The sequence below is a fragment of the Octopus sinensis genome, linkage group LG2 (assembly GCF_006345805.1).
Source record: "Octopus sinensis linkage group LG2, ASM634580v1, whole genome shotgun sequence".
NCBI classification, from domain to species: domain Eukaryota; kingdom Metazoa; phylum Mollusca; class Cephalopoda; order Octopoda; family Octopodidae; genus Octopus; species Octopus sinensis.
Genome location: NC_042998.1, coordinates 2,015,674 through 2,038,498, shown reverse-complemented (window position 1 = coordinate 2,038,498; position 22,825 = coordinate 2,015,674). Strand labels below are relative to the sequence as shown.

The 22,825-nt window shown below is 33.6% G+C and overlaps 1 protein-coding gene across 3 annotated transcripts in view; it reads right to left on the bottom strand.

Annotated features, from left to right (window-relative positions):
* The window catches only part of LOC115229015 (eukaryotic translation initiation factor 3 subunit J-A), a 38,766-nt gene that overhangs the window by 5,592 nt on the left and 10,349 nt on the right, over positions 1-22,825 (bottom strand). For all 3 annotated transcript variants that reach the window (XR_003883290.2, XM_029799446.2, XM_036511227.1), the window contains exons 4-5: positions 21,338-21,426; positions 19,385-19,493 (exon numbers count right to left, since the gene is read on the bottom strand). Coding sequence is in view for 2 of the 3 variants with exons in the window: in XM_029799446.2 (XP_029655306.1) it covers positions 19,385-19,493; positions 21,338-21,426 (198 nt within the window). In the remaining variant the exon portion in view is untranslated. The remainder of the gene's footprint in view (positions 1-19,384; positions 19,494-21,337; positions 21,427-22,825) is intronic.

The window sequence follows — 22,825 nt, the reverse complement described above, 5'->3', positions numbered from 1 at the left end:
GCTCTCAAAGTCAGGGATTTTTCAACAAATTTTATAACTGACTTATATGCTGCCAAAACCCTCACAAAAATGAGAGAAGATTTTGAAGAGCAGTTTTCCCAAACAGATGCATGAAAAATACAGCAGCCCAATAGAAAGTGGTATGACACCATTAAAGAAATGAAAGCCATTCTTGTATGTACTATGAGATAGAAAAATATCTATTTGGAAATCGGTGAAGCTGTAGAAAATTTGTGCCAATGTAATTTTGCAGGACCCATGCAAACATGGGTCTGCAAAATAGGACAAATTCATGCAATAAAAAGCTTCCTGACAGCAACTACAAGGGTTAGTACCAGAAAAAACTGCTGAAAAAATTTCCATTGAAATCATGACAACATGGAAAAGACATAAAAATGATGAACAAAAAAAGAGATTCTAGAATAAACCAATGCAGATGGTCATAATATTACTTGCTGACAATAGAATAAAATAAAACAACACATGTAGCACAGTATATGTACCAGTAACAATTAGAATATAACCAGTAGATGCATGTGCATTTACTATCCCTAAACATTACGGCATAACAAATAAGAAAATATATGCATGCTGTCAAAAGTTAGGGGTTTTTCTCCCCCACCAAATTTCAATATTTGTCAGAAAAAGTTGAAAACTTAAGAGCAAAATCTCTTATTCTAATGATTGACAATTTTAGTTCCAGATTAACATTCGATGGCTTCATATTGCGGATGAAGCATTCAAGGATATCTTAATGATGAAAGAGAGTTTGTTTTTTCATTCACAGTTATCATAGGACTAAGAATATTCTAGTGAAATCAGTAGCCACTTCTTTAAACTAAAATGAAAATTAAAAGGACATAATATCAAATATATTTATAAGACTCTCTCACAGGATAAACAAGAAATGAAAAGAAAGAAGTATTCATTTAGAGAAAATATTCTACGAGTTAAATAGAAAATATTAGCTAACACAAGACGGCCCATGGATGCCAGTACCATCTTCAAAAGATTTTCCATTGAGTATCTAGTTTGTTGTTACACACCCTACGTATTGTAACAAAATCAAAAATTTAAAGTTTACAAAAAGAAATTAGTCAATATAAAAACTATAATAAAGAAGCAATAAAATCCACAAGAAAACAATCAACATGTATCAGTACATAGTAATACTAACATGTAGCACAGTGAGTAGTAACAACTAGAATATACCCAGTAGATTACTAGCAAGTGCATTTAGTATCCCTAAACTATACGACATAACAAAATATTTGTATGCTCTCAAGGTCAGGGTTTCTTTCCTTGATTGTATTTTTCTTTCAGCATGTTGAAAACAGAGAGAGAAAATATTCTTTTACTGTAGAGGAGACTTGAAGTAATGGTAATGAAAGTGAAAGTAAAGTAATTTATGCAAACAAAGGAAGCAGCTGATAGGATATAAATATTCCAGAGTTTTAATAAATGATACCAGGACACACAAAAAAAGAGAACGCAGAAGTAAATTTTAAAAAATATTTCTCTCTTTGAACAATAACAGGAAATTATGGTTGAAGAGTCAAACATAGAAGATAATTAGAAGAGACAGCACTGCAACAGAAAAAGGTATGAAGCCATTGAAGAAATGAAAGCCTTTCTTGTATAAACAATGTAGGTGAAACACCCAATTCCAACATATGACCAATAAATGTTTTCTGGAAAATACTGTGTACATTCAAGATATGAACCCTATTATTAAAAAAAATATTTTACAAAGAGATTGTGCTTAGTCCTTCATAACGGTCATGGGGCAAATGCCTAATTTTGCATAGGACTAGGAAGATAAATGCCTACTGTATGGTGTTTTAGATAGTAATATTTCATATATTTTATATATGTGTGTGTGTGTATATATATATATATATACATATGTACACACACATATGTATACGTATGCAAGTATGTATGTATATATGTAATGTGAGATAATAGTTTCACTATGTATATGATATGAAACTAGTATCTCACATTACAATAGAGATGTTATTGTTTCACTTTTGACTCATAATACTGAAACAGGCTAAAAGATTGCTCGAGACTCGCATTAGGCAAGAAGGTGGAAAATTATTTTAGCCCATGACACTCTATAGACCCTATGCAGTGTATGTGTAAAATTTAAATGAAATCGGCTGAGTAGTTCTAGAGTTTTAGTGATACATACTTTCTCAGCTTTATATGCATAGATATCCTTACAACTTTGTGCATATGTTTTCATGTACTGACACACGTCCAGCCAAAGAGCAATATATTTGGAAACAGGCAAGTGTCGATTACTGGACAGGCCTGCCTTGTAGAAAATCTGCCACAATGAACTTTATCTAATCCATGCAGGCATGGAAAAGATGTTAAAACGTGGACGAGTATGATAAATTCATGCAATATAAAGCTTTTAGACAGCAACTACAGGGGTTAGCACCACAAAACACTGCCCCAAAAACACCTACTGGAAGCATGATAACATAGAAAAGCAAACAAAAGACGACAATGAAAAATAATGAAGATTCAATAATAAACCAATACTGATGGCAACAGAATAAACATACATGTAGCACAGTTAGTGTATACCAGTAACAATTAGATCATAGCCAGTCGATTACTAGCATGTGCACTTACTGTCCCTGAACGCACGGCACAACATATATATATAAATATATGTATGGTTCATTGTCAGGGCTTCTCCCCAACTTCAACTTCTGTTAGAAAAACAGTTTAAAACTTAGCAAAATCTTTTAAGTACATTTCCAATGAAAGGCAATGCAGATGAATATCAGTTTACACTTCAGATCTACACTATTTCTAAATTATTTCATATCATTTATCATCTAAATGTTTAGTAGGTGAAATTATTATTTCAAAATGATCTTTTAAAACAATTGCAGCATGGAAGGTGTTTATAAGAAACACACAAAAACCGTTAGATTCACTTCAACATTTAAATTTAATTTGCCAAAATATTTTCGTCGCTCTGAGAGCACGACCTGTTCACTGACAAAATTCCATGCTGCATCTGAGAAAGTAACAGTTAGTACGTGGTATGTATGTGTGTATGTATGTAATTTAGCATTAGACATCTAGTTCAAATATTCTAGCTCTTTTATATTCAAACTTGCCAGACCCAACCTCTTACACTTATCTCTAAACTATACAACACAATATCCTTATGCTCTCAAAGTCAGGGTTTTTTCAACAAATTTTATAACTGACTTATATGCTGCCAAAACCCTCACAAAAATGAGAGAAGATTTTGAAGAGCAGTTTTCCCAAACAGATGCATGAAAAATACAGCAGCCCAATAGAAAGTGGTATGACACCATTAAAGAAATGAAAGCCATTCTTGTATGTACTATGAGATAGAAAAATATCTATTTGGAAATCGGTGAAGCTGTAGAAAATTTGTGCCAATGTAATTTTGCAGGACCCATGCAAACATGGGTCTGCAAAATAGGACAAATTCATGCAATAAAAAGCTTCCTGACAGCAACTACAAGGGTTAGTACCAGAAAAAACTGCTGAAAAAATTTCCATTGAAATCATGACAACATGGAAAAGACATAAAAATGATGAACAAAAAAGAGAGATTCTAGAATAAACCAATGCAGATGGTCATAATATTACTTGCTGACAATAGAATAAAGTAAAACAACACATGTAGCACAGTATATGTACCAGTAACAATTAGAATATAACCAGTAGATGCATGTGCATTTACTATCCCTAAACATTACGGCATAACAAATAAGAAAATATATGCATGCTGTCAAAAGTTAGGGGTTTTTCTCCCCCACCAAATTTCAATATTTGTCAGAAAAAGTTGAAAACTTAAGAGCAAAATCTCTTATTCTAATGATTGACAATTTTAGTTCCAGATTAACATTCGATGGCTTCATATTGCGGATGAAGCATTCAAGGATATCTTAATGATGAAAGAGAGTTTGTTCTTTCATTCACAGTTATCATAGGACTAAGAATTAATACTCAAGTGAAATCAGTAGCCACTTCTTTAGCCTGTAGTGATCCTATAACGGCGCGCGCTCGCGCACCGTCCATTTGTATTTCGCGCGTGTTGGTGCCTTTACCAAGGCAGAGAGAGGAAGGGCCCTCTCGCGCATGCGCGAAGCACTGGAAGAAGAACCCTTTTGCCTACGTAGCAGTTAGCCGAGGCAAGGGGGTCGTAGAACGTTTGACCACTGGCAGCAGTCAGCGGGGACTTGGGACAGCTGCGACTGAAGGAGGCGGTCACGCATATTTTCTCTCCGTTCGAACTTGCTTCTAGCAGTCCTTACCAAAAGGCCTTTAACCAGATTGTTGCAGACCAACATCGTCTCCCTGTTCGACGCCATCTTGAACCCGTTCTGGTTTTAGCGGCTGAATATTGTAAATATTACAATCGATTAACTTTCAGCCTTGCGCGCCCCGAACCAAGGACATCAGATAACCACTTATCGTTATTGTTACCAAGAAAGAGAATAAAGTAGTATATATATATATTTTACATCTGCGTCTTGTTGTTTCTGACTGGTAGAATTCTGGATTATTAAAGCAACGGCTAGTGATTGCTTTCTTGTACCCCGAAAGTACAAGAGAAGATATTCGCTCACTAAGTTCGTTACAAGCCCTTTCGTTACTATATTTCTGACCAAAATACACCCCTCATGAGTTTCAATTATATTCTGCTATGATGAACTTTATCTAATCCATGCAGGCATGGAAAAAAAGTTAAAACGTGGATGAGTATGATAAATTCATGCAATATAAAGCTTTTAGACAGCAACTACAGGGGTTAGCACCACAAAACACTGCCCCAAAAGCACATATTGGAAGCATGATAACATAGAAAAGCAAACAAAAAACGACAATGAAAAATAATGAAGATTCAATAATAAACCAATACTGATGGCAACAGAATAAACAAACATGTAGCACAGTTAGTGTATACCAGTAACAATTAAATCATAGCCAGTAGATTACTAGCATGTGCATTTACTGTCCCTGACCACACGGCATAACAAATAAGAAAATATAAGCATGGGACATAGTTAGGGTTTTCTTTTCCTTCCAAATTTCAATATTTGTTGGAAAAACAGTTTAAAACCTTTGATAACAGCAAATTCTTCCAAGTATATTCCTACCAAATAGCAATGCAAATGAATTATCACTAAATTATATTAATTCCACACTAAATTACATCATATTTTTATTATCTAATGATGTGTTCTGTAGAAGAAATCTATTTCTTCTATTCAAAAATATTTACAAGACCCTCTATCAGTATAATAAGAGATATTTATTGAAGCTAAAAATATCCTAGACTAAATATGGTTAATCATGGATCACATGATGCTTTTCAAAAAATTAATCCATAGAGTATCTAATTTCATTATACTCAGTCTCTAATGTGATGAACTTAAATATTACAAAGAGAAATTACCCAATATAAAAACTATAATAAACTGAGAGAGAAATATATTTGGAAACAGGCATGTGTTGATTACTGGACAGGCATCTCTTGTAGAAATGATGAACTGTATCTAATCCATGCAGGCATGGAAAAGATGTTAAAACGTGGATGAGTATGATAAATTCATGCAATATAAAGCTTTTAGACAGCAACTACAGGGGTTAGCACCACAAAACACTGCCCCAAAAACACCTACTGGAAGCATGATAACATAGAAAAGCAAACAAAAGACGACAATGAAAAATAATGAAGATTCAATAATAAACCAATACTGATGGCAACAGAATAAACATACATGTAGCACAGTTAGTGTATACCAGTAACAATTAGATCATAGCCAGTCGATTACTAGCATGTGCACTTACTGTCCCTGAACGCACGGCACAACATATATATAAATATATGTATGGTTCATTGTCAGGGCTTCTCCCCAACTTCAACTTCTGTTAGAAAAACAGTTTAAAACTTAGCAAAATCTTTTAAGTACATTTCCAATGAAAGGCAATGCAGATGAATATCAGTTTACACTTCAGATCTACACTATTTCTAAATTATTTCATATCATTTATCATCTAAATGTTTAGTAGGTGAAATTATTATTTCAAAATGATCTTTTAAAACAATTGCAGCATGGAAGGTGTTTATAAGAAACACACAAAACCGTTAGATTCACTTCAACATTTAAATTTAATTTGCCAAAATATTTTCGTCGCTCTGAGAGCACGACCTGTTCACTGACAAAATTCCATGCTGCATCTGAGAAAGTAACAGTTAGTACGTGGTATGTATGTGTGTATGTATGTAATTTAGCATTAGACATCTAGTTCAAATATTCTAGCTCTTTTATATTCAAACTTGCCAGACCCAACCTCTTACACTTATCTCTAAACTATACAACACAATATCCTTATGCTCTCAAAGTCAGGGATTTTTCAACAAATTTTATAACTGACTTATATGCTGCCAAAACCCTCACAAAAATGAGAGAAGATTTTGAAGAGCAGTTTTCCCAAACAGATGCATGAAAAATACAGCAGCCCAATAGAAAGTGGTATGACACCATTAAAGAAATGAAAGCCATTCTTGTATGTACTATGAGATAGAAAAATATCTATTTGGAAATCGGTGAAGCTGTAGAAAATTTGTGCCAATGTAATTTTGCAGGACCCATGCAAACATGGGTCTGCAAAATAGGACAAATTCATGCAATAAAAAGCTTCCTGACAGCAACTACAAGGGTTAGTACCAGAAAAAACTGCTGAAAAAATTTCCATTGAAATCATGACAACATGGAAAAGACATAAAAATGATGAACAAAAAAGAGAGATTCTAGAATAAACCAATGCAGATGGTCATAATATTACTTGCTGACAATAGAATAAAGTAAAACAACACATGTAGCACAGTATATGTACCAGTAACAATTAGAATATAACCAGTAGATGCATGTGCATTTACTATCCCTAAACATTACGGCATAACAAATAAGAAAATATATGCATGCTGTCAAAAGTTAGGGGTTTTTCTCCCCCACCAAATTTCAATATTTGTCAGAAAAAGTTGAAAACTTAAGAGCAAAATCTCTTATTCTAATGATTGACAATTTTAGTTCCAGATTAACATTCGATGGCTTCATATTGCGGATGAAGCATTCAAGGATATCTTAATGATGAAAGAGAGTTTGTTCTTTCATTCACAGTTATCATAGGACTAAGAATTAATACTCAAGTGAAATCAGTAGCCACTTCTTTAGCCCTTTCATTACTATATTTCTGACCAAAATACACCCCTCATGAATTTCAATTATATTCTGCTATGATGAACTTTATCTAATCCATGCAGGCATGGAAAAAAAGTTAAAACGTGGACGAGTATGATAAATTCATGCAATATAAAGCTTTTAGACAGCAACTACAGGGGTTAGCACCACAAAACACTGCCCAAAAGCACATATTGGAAGCATGATAACATAGAAAAGCAAACAAAAAACGACAATGAAAAATAATGAAGATTCAATAATAAACCAATACTGATGGCAACAGAATAAACAAACATGTAGCACAGTTAGTGTATACCAGTAACAATTAAATCATAGCCAGTAGATTACTAGCATGTGCATTTACTGTCCCTGACCACACGGCATAACAAATAAGAAAATATAAGCATGGGACATAGTTAGGGTTTTCTTTTCCTTCCAAATTTCAATATTTGTTGGAAAAACAGTTTAAAACCTTTGATAACAGCAAATTCTTCCAAGTATATTCCTACCAAATAGCAATGCAAATGAATTATCACTAAATTATAATTCCACACTAAATTACATCATATTTTTTATTATCTAATGATGTGTTCTGTAGAAGAAATCTATTTCTTCTATTCAAAAATATTTACAAGACCCTCTATCAGTATAATAAGAGATATTTATTGAAGCTAAAAATATCCTAGACTAAATATGGTTAATCATGGATCACATGATGCTTTTCAAAAAATTATCCATAGAGTATCTAATTTCATTATACTCAGTCTCTAATGTGATGAACTTAAATATTACAAAGAGAAATTACCCAATATAAAACTATAATAAACTGAGAGAGAAATATATTTGGAAACAGGCATGTGTTGATTACTGGACAGGCATCTCTTGTAGAAATGATGAACTGTATCTAATCCATGCAGGCATGGAAAAGATGTTAAAACGTGGATGAGTATGATAAATTCATGCAATATAAAGCCTTTAGACAGCAACTACAGGGGTTAGCACCACAAAACACTGCCCCAAAAACACCTACTGGAAGCATGATAACATAGAAAAGCAAACAAAAGACGACAATGAAAAATAATGAAGATTCAATAATAAACCAATACTGATGGCAACAGAATAAACATACATGTAGCACAGTTAGTGTATACCAGTAACAATTAGATCATAGCCAGTCGATTACTAGCATGTGCACTTACTGTCCCTGAACGCACGGCACAACATATATATATAAATATATGTATGGTTCATTGTCAGGGCTTCTCCCCAACTTCAACTTCTGTTAGAAAAACAGTTTAAAACTTAGCAAAATCTTTTAAGTACATTTCCAATGAAAGGCAATGCAGATGAATATCAGTATACACTTCAGATCTACACTATTTCTAAATTATTTCATATCATTTATCATCTAAATGTTTAGTAGGTGAAATTATTATTTCAAAATGATCTTTTAAAACAATTGCAGCATGGAAGGTGTTTATAAGAAACACACAAAAACCGTTAGATTCACTTCAACATTTAAATTTAATTTGCCAAATATTTTCGTCGCTCTGAGAGCACGACCTGTTCACTGACAAAATTCCATGCTGCATCTGAGAAAGTAACAGTTAGTACGTGGTTTAGTATGTGTGTATGTATGTAATTTAGCATTAGACATCTAGTTCAAATATTCTAGCTCTTCTATATTCAAACTTGCCAGACCCAACCTCTTACACTTATCTCTAAACTATACAACACAATATCCTTATGCTCTCAAAGTCAGGGATTTTTCAACAAATTTTATAACTGACTTATATGCTGCCAAGACCCTCACAAAAATGAGATAAGATTTTGAAGAGCAGTTTTCCCAAACAGATGCATGAAAAATACAGCAGCCCAATAGAAAGTGGTATGACACCATTAAAGAAATGAAAGCCATTCTTGTATGTACTATGAGATAGAAAAATATCTATTTGGAAATCGGTGAAGCTGTAGAAAATTTGTGCCAATGTAATTTTGCAGGACCCATGCAAACATGGGTCTGCAAAATAGGACAAATTCATGCAATAAAAAGCTTCCTGACAGCAACTACAAGGGTTAGTACCAGAAAAAACTGCTGAAAAAATTTCCATTGAAATCATGACAACATGGAAAAGACATAAAAATGATGAACAAAAAAAGAGATTCTAGAATAAACCAATGCAGATGGTCATAATATTACTTGCTGACAATAGAATAAAGTAAAACAACACATGTAGCACAGTATATGTACCAGTAACAATTAGAATATAACCAGTAGATGCATGTGCATTTACTATCCCTAAACATTACGGCATAACAAATAAGAAAATATATGCATGCTGTCAAAAGTTAGGGGTTTTTCTCCCCCACCAAATTTCAATATTTGTCAGAAAAAGTTGAAAACTTAAGAGCAAAATCTCTTATTCTAATGATTGACAATTTTAGTTGCAGATTAACATTCGATGGCTTCATATTGCGGATGAAGCATTCAAGGATATCTTAATGATGAAAGAGAGTTTGTTCTTTCATTCACAGTTATCATAGGACTAAGAATTAATACTCAAGTGAAATCAGTAGCCACTTCTTTAGCCCTTTCATTACTATATTTCTGACCAAAATACACCCCTCATGAATTTCAATTATATTCTGCTATGATGAACTTTATCTAATCCATGCAGGCATGGAAAAAAAGTTAAAACGTGGACGAGTATGATAAATTCATGCAATATAAAGCTTTTAGACAGCAACTACAGGGGTTAGCACCACAAAACACTGCCCCAAAAGCACATATTGGAAGCATGATAACATAGAAAAGCAAACAAAAAACGACAATGAAAAATAATGAACATTCAATAATAAACCAATACTGATGGCAACAGAATAAACAAACATGTAGCACAGTTAGTGTATACCAGTAACAATTAAATCATAGCCAGTAGATTACTAGCATGTGCATTTACTGTCCCTGACCACACGGCATAACAAATAAGAAAATATAAGCATGGGACATAGTTAGGGTTTTCTTTTCCTTCCAAATTTCAATATTTGTTGGAAAAACAGTTTAAAACCTTTGATAACAGCAAATTCTTCCAAGTATATTCCTACCAAATAGCAATGCAAATGAATTATCACTAAATTATAATTCCACACTAAATTACATCATATTTTTTATTATCTAATGTGTTCTGTAGAAGAAATCTATTTCTTCTATTCAAAAATATTTACAAGACCCTCTATCAGTATAATAAGAGATATTTATTGAAGCTAAAAATATCCTAGACTATCTAATTTCATTATACTCAGTCTCTAATGTGATGAACTTAAATATTACAAAGAGAAATTACCCAATATAAAAACTATAATAAACTGAGAGAGAAATATATTTGGAAACAGGCATGTGTTGATTACTGGACAGGCATCTCTTGTAGAAATGATGAACTGTATCTAATCCATGCAGGCATGGAAAAGATGTTAAAACGTGGATGAGTATGATAAATTCATGCAATATAAAGCCTTTAGACAGCAACTACAGGGGTTAGCACCACAAAACACTGCCCCAAAAACACCTACTGGAAGCATGATAACATAGAAAAGCAAACAAAAGACGACAATGAAAAATAATGAAGATTCAATAATAAACCAATACTGATGGCAACAGAATAAACATACATGTAGCACAGTTAGTGTATACCAGTAACAATTAGATCATAGCCAGTCGATTACTAGCATGTGCACTTACTGTCCCTGAACGCACGGCACAACATATATATATAAATATATGTATGGTTCATTGTCAGGGCTTCTCCCCAACTTCAACTTCTGTTAGAAAAACAGTTTAAAACTTAGCAAAATCTTTTAAGTACATTTCCAATGAAAGGCAATGCAGATGAATATCAGTATACACTTCAGATCTACACTATTTCTAAATTATTTCATATCATTTATCATCTAAATGTTTAGTAGGTGAAATTATTATTTCAAAATGATCTTTTAAAACAATTGCAGCATGGAAGGTGTTTATAAGAAACACACAAAAACCGTTAGATTCACTTCAACATTTAAATTTAATTTGCCAAAATATTTTCGTCGCTCTGAGAGCACGACCTGTTCACTGACAAAATTCCATGCTGCATCTGAGAAAGTAACAGTTAGTACGTGGTTTAGTATGTGTGTATGTATGTAATTTAGCATTAGACATCTAGTTCAAATATTCTAGCTCTTCTATATTCAAACTTGCCAGACCCAACCTCTTACACTTATCTCTAAACTATACAACACAATATCCTTATGCTCTCAAAGTCAGGGATTTTTCAACAAATTTTATAACTGACTTATATGCTGCCAAGACCCTCACAAAAATGAGATAAGATTTTGAAGAGCAGTTTTCCCAAACAGATGCATGAAAAATACAGCAGCCCAATAGAAAGTGGTATGACACCATTAAAGAAATGAAAGCCATTCTTGTATGTACTATGAGATAGAAAAATATCTATTTGGAAATCGGTGAAGCTGTAGAAAATTTGTGCCAATGTAATTTTGCAGGACCCATGCAAACATGGGTCTGCAAAATAGGACAAATTCATGCAATAAAAAGCTTCCTGACAGCAACTACAAGGGTTAGTACCAGAAAAAACTGCTGAAAAAATTTCCATTGAAATCATGACAACATGGAAAAGACATAAAAATGATGAACAAAAAAGAGAGATTCTAGAATAAACCAATGCAGATGGTCATAATATTACTTGCTGACAATAGAATAAAGTAAAACAACACATGTAGCACAGTATATGTACCAGTAACAATTAGAATATAACCAGTAGATGCATGTGCATTTACTATCCCTAAACATTACGGCATAACAAATAAGAAAATATATGCATGCTGTCAAAAGTTAGGGGTTTTTCTCCCCCACCAAATTTCAATATTTGTCAGAAAAAGTTGAAAACTTAAGAGCAAAATCTCTTATTCTAATGATTGACAATTTTAGTTGCAGATTAACATTCGATGGCTTCATATTGCGGATGAAGCATTCAAGGATATCTTAATGATGAAAGAGAGTTTGTTCTTTCATTCACAGTTATCATAGGACTAAGAATTAATACTCAAGTGAAATCAGTAGCCACTTCTTTAGCCTGCAAGTGATATTACAACGGCGCGCTAGCGCACCATCCATTTGTATTTCGCGCGTGTTGGTGCCTTTACCAAGGCAGAGAGAGGAAGGGCCCTCTCGCGCATGCGCGAAGCACCGGAAGAAGAACCCTTTTGCCTACGTAGCAGTTAGCCGAGGCAAGGGGGTCGTAGAACGTTTGACCACTGGCAGCAGTCAGCGGGGACTTGGGACAGCTGCGACTGAAGGAGGCGGTCACGCATATTTTCTCTCCGTTCGAACTTGCTTCTAGCAGTCCTTACCAAAAGGCCTTTAACCAGATTGTTGCAGACCAACATCGTCTCCCTGTTCGACGCCATCTTGAACCCGTTCTGGTTTTAGCGGCTGAATATTGTAAATATTACAATCGATTAACTTTCAGCCTTGCGCGCCCCGAACCAAGGACATCAGATAACCACTTATTGTTATTGTTACCAAGAAAGAGAATAAAGTAGTATATATATATATTTTACGTCTGCGTCTTGTTGTTTCTGACTGGTAGAATTCTGGATTATTAAAGCAACGGCTAGTGATTGCTTTCTTGTACCCCGAAAGTACAAGAGAAGATATTCGCTCACTAAGTTCGCTACAAGCCCTTTCGTTACTATATTTCTGACCAAAATACACGCTTCATGAGTTTCAATTATATTCTGCTATGATGAACTTTATCTAATCCATGCAGGCATGGAAAAAAAGTTAAAACGTGGATGAGTATGATAAATTCATGCAATATAAAGCTTTTAGACAGCAACTACAGGGGTTAGCACCACAAAACACTGCCCCAAAAACACATATTGGAAGCATGATAACATAGAAAAGCAAACAAAAAACGACAATGAAAAATAATGAAGATTCAATAATAAACCAATACTGATGGCAACAGAATAAACAAACATGTAGCACAGTTAGTGTATACCAGTAACAATTAAATCATAGCCAGTAGATTACTAGCATGTGCATTTACTGTCCCTGACCACACGGCATAACAAATAAGAAAATATAAGTATGGGACATAGTTAGGGTTTTCTTTTCCTTCCAAATTTCAATATTTGTTGGAAAAACAGTTTAAAACCTTTGATAACAGCAAATTCTTCCAAGTATATTCCTACCAAATAGCAATGCAAATGAATTATCACTAAATTATAATTCCACACTAAATTACTTCATATTTTTTATTATCTAATGTGTTCTGTAGAAGAAATCTATTTCTTCTATTCAAAAATATTTACAAGACCCTCTATCAGTATAATAAGAGATATTTATTGAAGCTAAAAATATCCTAGACTAAATATGGTTAATCATGGATCACACGATGCTTTTCAAAAAATTAATCCATAGAGTATCTAATTTCATTATACTCAGTCTCTAATGTGATGAACTTAAATATTACAAAGAGAAATTACCCAATATAAAAACTATAATAAACTGAGAGAGAAATATATTTGGAAACAGGCATGTGTTGATTACTGGACAGGCATCTCTTGTAGAAATGATGAACTGTATCTAATCCATGCAGGCATGGAAAAGATGTTAAAACGTGGATGAGTATGATAAATTCATGCAATATAAAGCTTTTAGACAGCAACTACAGGGGTTAGCACCACAAAACACTGCCCCAAAAACACCTACTGGAAGCATGATAACATAGAAAAGCAAACAAAAAACGACAATGAAAAATAATGAAGATTCAATAATAAACCAATACTGATGGCAACAGAATAAACATACATGTAGCACAGTTAGTGTATACCAGTAACAATTAAATCATAGCCAGTAGATTACTAGCATGTGCATTTACTGTCCCTGACCACACGGCATAACAAATAAGAAAATATAAGTATGGGACATAGTTAGGGTTTTCTTTTCCTTCCAAATTTCAATTTTTGTTTGAAAATCAGTTTAAAACCTTTGATAACAGCAAATTCTTTCGAATATATTCCCACCAAATAGCAATGCAAATGAACTATCACTAAATTATAATTCCACACTAAATTACTTCGTGTTTTTAATTATCTAATGATGTGTTCTGTAAAAACATTTACAAGACCCTCTTTCAGTATGAGGAATGAAAATAAGAGATATTCCTTGAAGCTAAAAATATTCTACAGACTTAAGAAGACACGAATCATGGATCACATGGAGATTTTCAAAAAATTAATCCATGGAGTATCTAATTTCATTTCACTCAGTCTGTATTGTGATGAACTTAACATGTAGCACATTGAATAGTAACCAATAACAACAAGAATATATCCAGTAGATTACTAGCAAGTGCATTTTTAATAGCACTTAACAATACAACATAACAAAATTTTTGTATGCTCTCAAAGTCAGGGCTTCTTTCAACAAACTTTATAACTGACACCAAGTGGAAAGAATGTGAGTGTATGTGTGTGTGTGTATATATATGTATGTTGTGTGTGTGTGTATGTATGTATGCAGGCTTCATGTCTCAAGATTGTATGATAGTTGTGATTAAGTTTCATTTTCATGTAAACGACACCATTTGTATCCAGTTCTCCATGAAAACATGTTCAAAGAGGAACATTATATTTGGAAACATACAAGTGTTGATGACAGGATAGGCATCTGTTGCAGGTAACATTATAACTAATACAGATGGTCATAATATTACCTGCTGAGAACAGAATAAAAGCACATGTACCACAATATGTATACCAGTAACAATAGAAGATGACCAACAGATTACTAGCATGTGCATTTACTATCCCTAAACATTACGGCAAACAAATAAGAAAATATATGTATGCTGTCAAAGTTAGGGCTTCTTTTCCAAATTGTAATATTTGTTAGAAAAACAAAGGGCAAAAGTCTTTTAAATACATTTCTGACAATTTTCATTGTTTCCTTTCATTTATTATCTAATGATAAAGAAATAATGATATGTTCAGTACAAGGAATACAAAAATATTCACTAGACTCTCCATCAGCATGAATAAAAAATGAAAATAAGGGATATTCATTGACAAAGACATTTTCCAGGCTAAATAAAACAAATCACCCAATATAAAAGCTAGAATAAACCGTGGATGAGGAGTGAGTTACAAGAAAATGATAAAATACATGTCAGTACATAGTAATATGTGGAGGCGCAATGGCCTAGTGGTTAGGGCAGCGGACTCGCGGTCGTGACTCCCAGACCGGGCGTTGTGTTTATTGAGCGAAAACACCTAAAAAGCTCCACGAGGCTCCGGCAGGGGTGGTGATCCCTGCTGTACTCTTTCACCACTCTTTCGTCAGTTGGCCTGCTCGCTTAGCCAGCGGGGTGGCGTCATTCGAAGGCTAAAACAATGCGAACGCATTGTGACCAGCGATGTGTAACTACATCTGATGGACTGGTCGGTCACGTGATGACATAATAATATTACTATGAAGTGACAAGCATGTAGCACCGAGTAGTCACCAGTAACAACTAGAAGATGACCAGTAGATTACTAGCATATGCATTTACTATCCCTAAACATTACGGCATAACAAATAAGAAAATATATGTATGCTGTCAAGGTTAGGGCTCTTCCCCCCACCAAATTTCAATGTTAGTAAAAAGGTTTAAACTTTAATAAGAGCAAAATCTGTTATTCTAATGAATGACAATTTAAGTTCCACACGAGCACTAAATCATTTCACATTATTCATTATCTATGATAGGTGGTTCAGCAAAAGGAATTTATTTCTTCTATTCTACAATATTTACTGGACCCTCTGCAGGAAGAATAAATGAAAATAGGGAATAGTCATTTGCAAAAAAAAAAAAAAAAAAAAAAAAAAAGACTAAATAAGACAATGAATCATGGATCACAATGATTAACTCATTCTTTTATTTGCTCCAGTCATTTAACCATGGCCATGCTGGAGCACCACCTTTAGTCGAGCAAATCGACTAGGACTTATTCTCCCTAAGCCTAGTACCTATTCTATCGGTCTCTTTTGCTGAAGCGCTAAGTTACAGGGACGTAAACACACCAGCATTGGTTGTTAAGCGATGTTGGGAATAGGGGGGAAGAGACAGACACACAGACATATGCATATATATGACAGTCTTCTTTTCAGTTTCCGTCTACCAAATCCACTCACAACACTTTGGAAGGGCCGAGGCTATGGTAGAAGACACTTGCCCAAAGTGTCATGCAGTGGGACTGAACCTGGAACCATGTAGTTGGTAAACAAGCTATTTACCACACAGCCACTCCTGAATATTTAAAATCATCTACTCTGTATCGTGATGAACTGAATTTTCAAGTTTACAAAGAAATATTACACAATATAAAATCTATAATCTGAGAGTAGAGAGCGTTTACAATAAAATGATCAATACATGGTAATACTACCATGTGGCGACAAACATGTAGCACCGAGTAGTCACCAGTAACAACTAGAATATACCCAGTAGATTACTAGTAAGTGCATTTAATATCCCTAAACTATACGACATAACAAAATATTTGTATGCTCTCAAGGTCAGGGTTTCTCTCAACACACTAAATGACTGACACAAACTGGACTTAAATTCAAACCTTTTTTATCTCTCAGCATTTTAAAAATATAGAAAGAAAATAATTTCAATTTTACACTAGAAGACACTTTAAGCAATGGTAGTGAAAATCAAAGAAACTGAAAATAAAGAAACTTATGCACACAAATGAAGCATTTGATACAATATTGTAAATATCCCAAACTTTTAAGAAATGATGCCAGGACACACAGAAATGAGATTAGGCAGGAATAGGTTTTTAAAAATACTCCTCTCTGAATATCTAAATAAAATTATGGTTGAGGAGACAAACACACTAGATATATGAAATATCATATGAAACCATTAAAGAAATATGCATTTATTATCTCAAAACATTCAGCCAAAATATGAAAATATATGTATGATTTAAAGACAAGGAATTTATATGTGAACCCCAAAATATTCTATTAAAATGTCCTTGAATACAAATGATTTTTTACAATTATATAGCTCTGTGTTTTTCTTTTAGAAACAGCAATATTTTAGAGATTTTGATTTCAAACAAATCTTTTTTAATAAACAACACAAATATGAAAGCAATAGTAATTTCTTCAAACTAAAACGAAAATTAAAGGGATATAATACCAAAAATATTTACCAGACTCTCAGTATAAAGAAATGAAAATAAAGGAATATTCATTTAGAAAAAGTAAAATGTTAGCTAGCACAAAAAATGCATTCCATGGATCCTACAATCATCTTTGATGAAAGATTGATTCACTGAGTATCTAACATAGTTTTACACACCCTGTCTATTGTAATAAACTGAACTTTTAAGTTCACATAAATCAACATAAGTCCATTTTCATGCTGGCATTGGTTGACTGCAGCTGGCAACTCTCAAGACTGCCAAGCTCTCTATCTGCTTAGACATAGTTTTGTAGGGCTGGATGCCCCTTCCTCACACCAAAAATAAAATAATGCAACAAAGGTGATGGAGGTGTTACAATAAATTCTACAAGGCAATGATCAATAGCAGTCAGTACACGGTCATATTACCATGTATCAATAAACTGTAGCACACTGAATAGTCACCAGTAACAACTAGAAGATGACCAGTAGATTACTAGCATGTGCATTTACTATCCCTAAACATTACGGCATAACAAATAAGAAAATATATGTATGCTGTCAAAGTTAGGGGACTTTGTTGGCTAGACAATAGTAATAATAATAAAAAAACAAAAACTAGAATTTTGTTACCTGGATGACCTGAGCATGAGTGAATGCCAAAAAAAGATGGGGAAAAAGTTCAGGAAGTTACTGCAACTACTAACAAGGATTTTAATCTTACGGTGAAGGGAAACTGTATGTTTGTGTATAACATACACAAGCACAGTTGTGAAACAAGTATTGAATGGTGAGGATATATGAAGGCTGGAGAGAAAAAGTGGATTTAAGAGGAATTGGATGTAGTGTGCAAGAAGAGGCTTCATTGGAATAGGCACATATAAAACATATAGATAACAGTTTGGGGAAAGTGCCAAGATATCCAAGAGGAAGGCAGCTGTGGAAGACAAAAACCGAGGAAATATGGGTAGAAATGGAGGAAACTGATTTGATCTTGAAGAATGAACCCTCTAAAAAAAAAACATAACAAACAAGATGGAAAAGATTTGTTCAATTCATGCAAGCAAGGAAAATGGACAAAATGATTTCTAATAAGAAACAATGCAAACAAAGAATTCAGCAAGCAGGTAGAAGCAGCACAGAAGGATTCAGGTCTCAGCACAATTCTATTTATTTTCCTACTCCAAACCATAATAGAGGAATCTAATACTGTTTGTTAAAGTGAACTGATGTATTGGTTCTCATACCTGAATTTTTTGAAGATAGAAGAAATTCCTAACACAGAAACAAAGCTTAGAAGCCAAAAGACCTTTATTTCAACCAAGCAAATCAAAAGTTTTAGTTAGCAGAGAAGGCAACTTCTTTGCTACCTGGGAAATGGCCATGCTTGGTCAGCTTCCTTTATGTACCTAACAGCTTTTGCTACTTAGGTACCATTATTAGCAATGGTGGTGAGTGCTCTGAAAGCATAATAGCAAAAATAGTGGGTTCAAAGTTTAAGGAGCCACTGCTACTGTAGGCAACAAGATTCTTTGAGTAAAGGGTGGATTTTTGTGATATTTGTGTACAAGGTATGACGTTGAATGATAGCAAAATGTAGGTATGGAATGCAGATAAAATACAAAGGTAACAAAGAAACGAGTTGAGTTGGATGTGTAATGTTAGTGCTTAAGAAAGGCAGAGTCCATAACAGAAGAGAGAAAAACTCAGAATTAACAAAACAAAAGTAGTGTGCAACAGAGAATACTCCACTGATGCAGACACAGAATGGTCAGGAAGTATCAAGTATTTACTATCCCTAAACAATGATGACATCTAACAAGGAAATATATGTCAAAGTCAAACTCCAGTATTTGTTGAGAAAGAAGTTGAAATACATACCAAAAGCCTCTTTTGCTAATTTAAGGTCAGATTCTTCTTGAAGCTGCCTCCGTCGAAGTTTTTCAGCATTTGGATCTACTGGCGATTCAACTTCTTCACTTCTGGATTCCTTAAACGAAAATAAAAAAAATTAAAAAGTTTTTTTTAAAAATCTAATAAAAAAAGATAAAATTTTAAAATTCAACTTCAACCCATGAAATCCTATCAGGAGAGCTTGTGTTAAGCTATAATATCCTTGCCACTAGGTAACAATACATAGGCTTTTTGACAGACAATTACAGTATCTTGGAATTATATACTTCCTGATAAAGCTTTATATTTTAATTTATATATTTACCATAAAAAACTTTCTTGCACTGTCCAATTAAAAAGCTGCTTACAATCACTTGTTTTTAGTATTTTGGAGCCCTTTGTTCCCTGTTCATTAACAGAGACTACAAATTCTGAAGACAAATTTGAAGACTTTTCACTTTCAGTATATTCAAAATATAAAGAGAAAATGTTTTACTGTTTGTAGATGAAACAAAGGTTAACAATTTTAGTTTTCAATAATAGTAATTATGAAATTACAAAAGGATATAATGTGAACCCAAACAAGAGTATGAAATGAAAGAGATTTTTTTTAAAAATACTTTTCTTTGCAGCATTTCCAATGGCAGGAAAATCAGCCAATATAAAAAAGGCTGATGAGAAGAATTGAGGGGAACATTTTCTAGATGAAACTATACATAGCTTGTTTTTGACCATACCACCTGGTTAATGGTATAGTTAAAAATGAGTATTTTTATGCACATTAATAGATATATAGCAAAAACCTATCGTGTTCTTAAGGTCAAAACTTACACTGTAAGAATAGAGAAGCATAACAAAGTTTAAGCAGAAGGATAAGATGCCTCTCTCAATACCAATCTTCACATTTTCAAGTAAAGTACTGCATTTCACTGGTCTTTTGCATATAGAACTACTGCTGCTCATATACACACATATATTTTGGACTTCTGCAGCCTTTCCAGCAACTCTATTTCATTTACAAGGCATTAGTCAACATGATGCTATGGCAGAAAATACTTACCCAAGAAGCTACACAATTTATGAAGCAGAAAAGCAGAGTTTCAAGATGAGTGTGCATGTATATAATATCATTGTTTTAACATCCATTTATCCAGGTTTACAAAGGTCAAACAAATTTCATGGACATTTCAAAACTGGATGATGTTTCTGTTTCCAGGTAAGGTAATATTTCTCCCACACACCTTCCATTACAAACAGCACAGTGACTGGACATATTGCTTACAACTGGCACAAAATGTCAAGACAGAGACATATCTAATAAGCTTCTTCCTGTTTCTGTCAACAAAATCCAACTGCAAGGCTTTGGTTAGCTTGAGGCTATGGTAGATGTTGAGTATTGAGACTGGCTCCAAAACCACACAGCTATGTTTATAAAAGAGAGGATGACTAATATCTTAATCTAATGGCACCTGCCACTCCTCACTCTACCCCACTAATTCTGATTGTCTCAGTCTCTTTTCTCCAGCTTGCAACTGGTCTTGTGATAACTTCATCCTTCCACTCATATTCATTTTACTTCTCATAATACCATTCATTTTATTTGTCCTTACACTACTCCATTAGCCTGGCAGCAAAATATGTAAATGATGCAAAATGTTACAGAGAGATGATCAAAGAAAATTGGAATTTATTCCATATTTATTACTGAAAATTGTATAGAAATGTTAATATTGGAACATTGGGAAGTCTTTTGGTTATCACCAATTTGTGTTATCACATGAAAAAGGTTAAAAATAGATTTGTTTAAAACTAAAATGTGCTCTACGAAATACAGAGAAGCAAGTAGGCTAAAAAAATATTAAATTGAAATATTACAGATTGATACCCTTTGAAGAAGAAAAACACAGACACACACACACAAGCACACAGAGAGTGACTTACTTCATCTTTCAATTTTTCTTGTTGAGCTTCTTTTTCAGCTATGATTTCAGCTATGGGTCGTTTTTTCTTTATTTGAAAAGCTCTAACACCTCAGAAGAAAAATAAAAATACAGAGACAATTAGAGTGTAAGTGAAAGAAAACAAAACAAAAATGTACATTGAACTATGAGTGGATTAATATATATATATATTGAGGAAATATTACACAGTGAGTCTTATCAATTCCAATAACAAATTCATGTTAATACCTCTAACAGTTTAGTTCTATATTAACCCACCTGTAGATGCCTGAAAAAAAATTTGGCTTCTGTTATCAAAACACCTGTAACCACCCAAAATTACCCTATTCATATTTTAATGTGAATTTCAATGTGAATCTTGTTAGTACATTCATTAAAATATGATTACCCTATGTAAACAATTGCTTACGCTCTCCAACATTTTACATGATAGCTGAATGCTACAAATTTTTGGAGATTTCCCCCCCCCCTTCCATTTTGACTTTCTGAAATGATTTTGAAAGAAAACAGAAAAATCTAAAAAAAAACATATGGCAAACATAAAACCCACATGTGTCATTGTGAATCCCATGTTTCTATTGCGAAAAGTGACACAATTCGGTGAGACAAATCCAATAATTTGCAGAAGTCCTAGATTAAAACTTTGGTTGTATTCTCACTGGATGTTAGCTAATAACCCATTTCCAGACTGATGGTTAAATAAAATTATTTTATGTTTTGTTGAGTTTACCAGTATTTACCTGCAATTAGATTCACTTTGAGACAAAAATTATGTAACAGATTTGGTTAAGAAATTTTTGTTAAATTGTATTCCAAAAATCACATTAATAGAAGAGTTGTTTTATGAAATCCATGATTATTTTAGAACTAGCAGTATCGCCCGGCGTTGCTCGGGTTTGTAAGGGAAATAACTATATAAGCATTTTTAGAGAGTTATAGCCAAAAAATAGCAAAAATGCATTAAAAATGGAAAAAATATGATGGTAAATTTTTTTTAAATCGTTGACTCATCGTAGACATTTTTAGAGAGTTACTTCCCTTATATAATAGCGAAAAAATGCATTAAAATGGAAAAAAAACGATGGTAAATTTTTTTTTAAATCGTAGACTCATGTAGACGCTTTCTTAGCCATTTCTGTTTTGGTGTCTTCAAGCCATGAAGTCGTTGTTCTAAAAGAACGCTGGTCTCCTTGACAACGCATTACGACGTTGATTTCCTTACACTCCCTTCCCCACAGGTGCAGGTGTGAGCGTGGACGCCAACTCCGCCGCCATCGACACACGAAAAATTATGCATTAAAATGGAATAAAAAATGATGTTAAATTATTTTTAAAATCGTAGACTCATCGTTGACGCGCGCTAATAGTCAGACGGGCTCGATATGAATCACGACTATAAGCTACCCGAATTTGGTTAAACTGCACCGCAAAATGTGGGAGTAGTTAGGAATCTAAATCGAAGGGGACA